We start from the raw sequence: 7125 nt of genomic DNA on the forward strand, positions 1-7125 counted from the left end.
ATTCCTTTGCTTCTTCTCTACCTCTTCAACCCCTTTTGATTTCTTGGTAAATTTCTTCCCCAGAAGAACGCAGTCGAAATCCATCGCCTTGCTTCTTGGTCCTGTGTTTTTTGGCCTCTCCCTAGAGCACCCGTTTCTTCCCAACTCAGCCTCAAGCATTTGAATCACGCGATCCAAGATCTCTCGCTCTTCTGAGTACCAAGTTGAATTTTTTTTTTTTAAATAGCTTGGAGATCTGAAGAATTGGTCCGAGTTTTAGCTCGGTTTGATCGTCTGGGTCGGGCTAGATTTCTCTCATGGGTTGGAGATACAGGGCTGGTTTGTTTCTTATAGCTGCGGTTGTAATCATCTGGGTTACCTCTGCTGAAGTCACCCAGGTTGGTCTCTTATATTTCTCATGAATTCCATGCTTTCTGTTTGCTGGGAATTTCGTGGTCTCTCAAGCTTTATGGTGCTTTTTCTATGGTTTCTGAACCGGATGGGACGTTACCAATGTCCTTGCCTTTTAGGTGATTGTTAAGGCATGTTTTGAGAACTAACTAGGGGAGTCTTTATCTTGCTTCAAAAAGAATGTTGGGTTTTGGATTTACCTGAGGTGAACTTGCTGGATTTGCTAATGCTCGTGAACCTTCTTTTCAAGGGTGGTTGCGAGAAAATAAAGTCGAAGCTAGGCATTTTGTCACTTTCATTCCAATCGGGTTTGCTTGAGATTGACCTTGTGGTTTGGAATATCACTATTGGTTTGACATGGATGATTGGATTATGTTCTGTGCTGAAATGCCGTTCTATGTTTTGATCAAGTAATTGAGGCTCAATAAATCATAGTATCTAGGGTCTCTCCATGTAGTTTGAGGCTGTCCAACAATTACGATTCTGATTCCTGTCGTGTAATATGAAGTCCAGCCTACTGAATGGCTAGCTAAGTAAAACAATGATTAACAGCTTGACACGGAGGCGAAATGATCGTACAAGATTATCTACATTTCCCTCAGGCTTTTAGTGCATTAATGGTGGCTCCATTGTATGAATCTCTGTACTAAGTTTTCTGGAGAATATGACCTGCACTTCTACTCAGGTTATGAGATATTTGAAAGCAAGAAGGTATGTTTTACGTAGCTGGTTTCCTTGGCAGCTTGTGCCCATGTACTTGCAGTAAGCCTCTTATGCTGCTATTATCCCAGTCTTCTCTTGCTCCCCCACTTGCCCAAATAGACTTTTTATGCCCAGTAAAATTATAGTACTTTCATTAGTAATATCTAGTGCTCTAGCATGCAATTCACGTAATGCAAACTCCCCCGAGGAAATAGACTGCTAGTATTGCCTGAGCTGTTTCCATTTTATGTTTCTTTTTTACTGGAAATTTGTAGTAGCGGTTACCATGTGATTTTTTATGTAGTAGTAAAGTCAACTTAATCAAGTTTCAGTTAAAATTTCATCTTATACTTTATGAATGGTATGAGGGAAATGGGGCAGCTCCATTAGACAATAGTCACAATATGAAGCTGAGATGCCCGTTTCCAATCATGCAAATTATAATGACGACTCTTTCTTTGTTTCTTTTACTTTTTTCGTTGTATATTGTGCTTGAGTTATGTCTCATATGATGCGAACTTTCTCACTACAGGGTATTTTTACAGATTACAAGCAGCCATTTGCAGTGACGTATCTTGGAGCTTCTCTTATGGTAGTTTACCTCCCAATAGCATTTCTCAAGGACTGGATATGTAAATTACTTAAACAGCGCAATTCGAAAGGTGGCAAACATGCAGAAAGCACAAATGAAGCTTCTGCTGGATTTAGTTCTCCTCTAAAATACATTGGTGCACAGAACGTGTTTGAAATTGAATCTGCTTTGACCAGAAAAGATAGTGAAGCTGACATCTCACCTAATGGAGAAACAAGTCCATTGGTATCTAAACGAAAAGATGATAGGAAAAGGGAGCTAACAACGAGGGAGATTGCTATCTATGGATGTTACATTGCCCCTATCTGGTTTGTAACAGAGGTATTCAACTTGATTAGCTTTTGAGTGTTCCCTCCCTTTTTTGGGTAAACTAGTTTTCGTCTTTCTACTTCTAACTTTTACCTATCAATGGAAAAATGACAAATAACTCCGTACAACTGTTTGTGTTTGATGGAGTCAAATGTTGATATGGACATTTATTAGTGTTGTTGTTTCTTTGACTGGACTTAATAATATAATTTTCCTGGATAATATGAACTTTTTCATACACTTGGTATAGATATACAGATTCCAGGCTTAGATTTGGAAAAAATGAATCAGTTACGTATGTATATACATATGGGGCAAGTGTTCACATTTTCACAAGTGCATTTTGGTTATTCCAGTGGCTCTTAAGATCCTTAGTACGGATTGGTACCTTTGTTTATCTTAGGTTACTTTCCTTGATATTGTTGAATGTCCTTGTTTTTGTTATTATTGTTTCAACTGGCTATAAACTTGCTTTCTTGGGAATTTTCTTATGTGGCCCGGATAGATTTCGTGTCCTTGTAGTGCATGTATGATGTTTGACCTTATATCCTGTCCATGTTGTCAGCTACCATTCTGACACATTTCCATCAGGTGCCTGATGTATGTTGCTTGCGGCTTTGAGTGACTTTATCTCAAGTTTTGAACGTTCGGGTTTTTGGCAACGAGCTCTTTTGAGGCATGATCCTGCCACAAAGCAATAATCATTTGAGTGGAAACTGTTTATTTCGTTGTCCTTGAGTCAATACTCTGTAGTTATTCTGTTAATCATAGGAGTAGGATCAAGCTTCATACAGTAGAACAGGAACTGCGTAGTGTTGATTGACAGTATTGTATGGATTGCAGTATTTATCAAATGCGGCCCTCGCAAGAACAAGTGTAGCTAGTACGACCGTATTATCATCCACTTCAGGTCTTTTCACTCTGTTCATCGGCGTCCTTTTGGGCCAAGATTCTTTAAATGTATCAAAAGTTGTAGCAGTCTTCGTCAGCATGGCTGGTGTTGCCATGACAACTCTTGGGAAAACTTGGGCAGCTGACGACTCCAAATTTAACACTTCTTCGTAAGTTTCTTAGAGATGCTGTTGTTTATACTTTTACATATAAGTGGATTAAAGTTTGGCACTTTGTAGCTGACTTGCAAAGTTGGTGGTGCCATTATTTTTTTCTCTAATATGAGTGTTCGCTATTGCCGGAGTTGCAAACTGGAGAGGCCCTTGTTTGTGAAACTTCAGCATCATTATTGGGGAGAATGCCCTGGCTAGGGTTAAATGAAGTTGCATTTTCAGCTTTTATTTTTCCGAGGGAAGAGGCTTTGTTAGATCTTCAAATTTGACTTCTCTAATTCTTATTGCTATGAAATGTTCTCATATAGTGGTACCATATAATATTTTAATTCTTTTTTCACATGCGATGTGTTGGGCACCATTTTAGTCTGGAGTTTACACCTTAAATTGGACTACGGTGATATCTAAGGAAAGAGGCTAAAGCAATTCTGTATCCCAGCACACCAGATTCATCCCGATCCTTTCTCTTTTCAGTTGTCTTACAAAAAATACAATCAATGGAGTTTCTATGCAAGATTAATTACATATAGTTTTTGTTATCAGGGTCCTGTCCTTCATGAAGACAGACAATCAGAGGGGTTCCTAGAGATTTAACATTTTACCTTTGTATTGCATACATGACCACAAAAGATTACATTTGTTACCGTCCTTTTATTATTTAATGGCATTGGTCTTCGGAGTTTTAATTTTGGCAATACACAAGTTGCTGATTGTGAGAAGAAATGATTTAATAATTGCTTTTTTTCTTTACGTTTAATTCCTCCATCCGTGGTGACTCTTCATGCCCTCTCCATCTTCATTGAGTCTGTAGTTTTCCCATATTTTCTTAATAGTACAAAGAACCATTTACGTGAGCAAAATAGCATGCTTTAATGCATGTTTGCATATTGTGATGCCTAATTTATTTTATGGCAACTACATAATTGTCAGAAATGGGAAACGATCTCTTGTTGGGGATCTCTTTGGCTTGCTTTCAGCTATGTCGTATGGGCTATTCACAGGTACGATATTCTCTCAATAATGTCATTCTATTTTATATCAACCTTCTAGTGAACTATAACAAATGTTACAGTACTTCTCAAGAAGTTTGCTGGTGAAGAAGGGGAGGGAGTTGATGTGCAGAAGTTGTTTGGATACATTGGATTGTTTACACTTGTAGCTCTATGGTGGCTTGGTAAGATCCTCCCTCTCTCTCTCGAGATAGGACAATGGAAAAACCTGATTCCTTTTCGGGCAAATTTTTTTTTTCCTTTGGTCGAACTTTTAGGCAACTTGGGTGGCAACTATATGTATGTGCATGTCTCCATTGGCCTTTTACCTTTTTTATTTTTCTATAGTTTTCATTCTTACCCCTAGTCAAATTATATTTTCCTGGTAATCTCTGCAAAATCTTAACACTTGATGGGGCCTGAAAAAATGGAAATTTTGCTGTTTAAAACCCTTCCTGTTTGCACCTTTATAAAACTTTGGCTTGCTTTCTCATGCATTAAATGTTTTACGAATGGTCAAGCAGCCGGAAATCTTGCAGACTCAACAACTCATAATTTGGAGTGCTCTCTATATAATAATCCTTAGTTTTTAAGAGAAAGTGACTTTTAAGAGCATATTGGTCCCTTGATTTGAGAAATTCCTGCCATCTTCTATCCTAAGGTTAAAGAGGACCCATTTAGTTTTTTTTTTTGGTAAGGTAAGAGGACCCATTTAGTTGTCCTCTTGTTTTTCGGAGAAAGGATACAACAAACTTTCAAGACATTCTGCTCCACATTTTTTAGGTGTGATGATTATTATGAGAACTTCTGCAACATCATCAACTTGAATTTTTTCTCGTTATTTTTTTTTATTTTAATTTCCTTTCCTGAATTTGTGGTAGCTTCTTGATTTTTGACTTGAATCTGTCTTTCATCTTGTAGTATTGCCATTGACAGCATTGGGGATAGAGCCTGAGTTCACAATTCCTCATTCTGTAAAAATGGATGAAGTTGTTCTTGCCAATGGCTTTATTGGAAGTGTCCTTTCCGACTATTTCTGGTATGCACCTTTATTTCTTCGGTAAGACATTTCACCCATGCCATTCCTGACCCCACGTGTCTGAATATCTTGCAGGGCATTATGTGTTGTATGGACCACACCATTAGTGGCTACTCTAGGGATGTCTCTCACCATACCACTTGCAATGTTGGCTGACATGGTGATCCATGGTCGTCATTATTCCGCAATTTACATCCTCGGCTCAACTCAGGTGACTAATCAATCTTAGTGGTAGGGCTATCAGGCATCTAAACTAGGACATGCCTTCACTGGTAACACAATAATACGAGATGGCCTGAATACAAAAACTTAAAAGGGGAAGCTGTCTGTGACATGCATGTATTTCATTATTATACATGTGGAGCTAAGTTTTTAATCGAGGCATCTTTGAAAGATGTAGTCCAAGTTTGTCAGGAACTTATTACATTGCCAAAAAGTTGAAAAATTACTGCTTTCATCGTTGATAGTGCATGTATGCACATTTTGATATGCTGTTTGTGTACATTTTGTGTAGGGGATCTGACATATGCTTCACCTGACTTTTGGTTGAAATTCTTACAAGAACTCCCTATGTTGCTGTATAGCTACATTGTGTCAATCATTATCAGGGTCTTGCCCTAATGTGTATAATTACCAAAATAACTTCTGGCAGAATTAGTGTAATTATGATAAACTTCTGCTGATGGAAATATAGGACCTTTCTTCCTGGATGAGTTATTAGACGTCCAAAGCATGGCACTTTTAATTTCTTGGTGACAACATATAGCTGATAGGTTGTTTCCTGCTACCCTTACCAAGGAAGAGAATGACAACAGTCCCTGCTGTTTTATTCTGGTATTCCTGTAATCATAAGAGAGTTCCCTGTCTATTAGCATTTGGTCAATTGGATATCAAGGCAACACAACAGCTTCACTTTAGAAAACAATTCGATCTGTAACATCTTGACCAATCAGGCATCTGCAAGGAAATTTACGTCCTTTGTGCCCAGGGGCTCCACTTTGTGCAATTACAAGTCGACAGTGATGGAAGCTACTTTCTTTCAGGAAATTGTAAATTCAAACTGATAAAAGTAAAAGCTAACAGATTAAGCAGCAAAAGTTGAGCGCTTGTTAAGTGATGTGAATTTCTTATTCTGGTCCAAAGTGGGTCAATCTGATGCATAAAATAAGTGCACTCAGTTTATTTAGGTCTAGGACTCAGCTAGTTGTGAACCTGATCAAATACTTTATAAACAACTATACTCTTCGGAGGAAATTTGTCCTATGAGCTCTTGCATTTCTCTGATCTGCTCATAACATAAGATTGCAGTCAATTCCTTCACATATCAATCTGTCTATCCTGAATAAGTATTTCTGTGTGGTGGGATCTCCACTTTAACTATTTTCCGAGTGTTGAACATAATGGTTATATTGATGCAGTCGACAACATTGCAGGTATTCGTAGGATTTGTGATAGCAAATCTTTCAGACTGGTTCTCAAAGAAGTTGGGTTTGTAGCACAATGATTCATGGATTATGTGGATGGTACTGTCCATTTAGCTCTTACCAGTGCACTAATCATGCACTTGGCGTCGTTTTGAGGATACCTATAGACATGCAGGCTTAAATGGGAGGTAAAGTAGGTTGTGATTATGTTTGTCATTGATATGTAAATGGGATAAGTGTAAGTTTGTGTCCCCATATCTGGTTTGGGTATTGAGCCCTGGATGTAATAAACCTCTCCCTCCTCCCCCCTCCTCTCTCTCTCTCGCTCTACACACACAAGAAATTCTTTGGTTTCTTTAATTGATGCAGACAATCTCAATTTGCAAATTACTGTTTTCAATTTATCTTCCTGTGGTTTTGAGATGTTTCTTGTCATTGCTACTGCAATTTTGCCTCTCCGGTGCAAGGAACTCTTTTAACACCTGCTATGAAAAACCTCTTCTCCGGCATAATCATACATCTGTTCTAATTCACATTAGCACATACAAAAGCTGTTTGATTTAATGAGGAAAGCAAAAAAATTAAAATAAAATGACCCGGGTAATAAAGTCAAACG

The 7125-nt window shown here is 38.1% G+C and overlaps 1 protein-coding gene across 3 annotated transcripts; it reads left to right on the forward strand.

The window, feature by feature from the left end:
* On the forward strand, window positions 1-6909 carry LOC115753700 (uncharacterized vacuolar membrane protein YML018C-like). Of its 3 annotated transcripts, none has more exons than XM_030692428.2 (8): window positions 9-377; window positions 1625-2005; window positions 2837-3054; window positions 3988-4058; window positions 4130-4231; window positions 4968-5085; window positions 5161-5296; window positions 6519-6909. In XM_030692428.2, exons 1-8 carry the CDS (start codon window positions 297-299, stop codon window positions 6579-6581), a joined length of 1170 nt encoding a protein of 389 aa, XP_030548288.1. In that variant the 5' UTR covers window positions 9-296; the 3' UTR covers window positions 6582-6909. The 3 variants fall into 3 exon arrangements, with proteins under 3 accessions (XP_030548291.1, XP_030548288.1, XP_030548290.1); XM_030692430.2 differs by having other exon boundaries at window positions 1638-2005; XM_030692431.2 differs by lacking the exons at window positions 4968-5085; window positions 5161-5296; window positions 6519-6909 and adding an exon at window positions 4400-4732 and having other exon boundaries at window positions 1-377; window positions 4130-4253.
* Window positions 6910-7125: the final 216 nt, after the last annotated feature.

Source organism: Rhodamnia argentea, chromosome 4 (assembly GCF_020921035.1).
Source record: "Rhodamnia argentea isolate NSW1041297 chromosome 4, ASM2092103v1, whole genome shotgun sequence".
Lineage (NCBI taxonomy): Eukaryota > Viridiplantae > Streptophyta > Magnoliopsida > Myrtales > Myrtaceae > Rhodamnia > Rhodamnia argentea.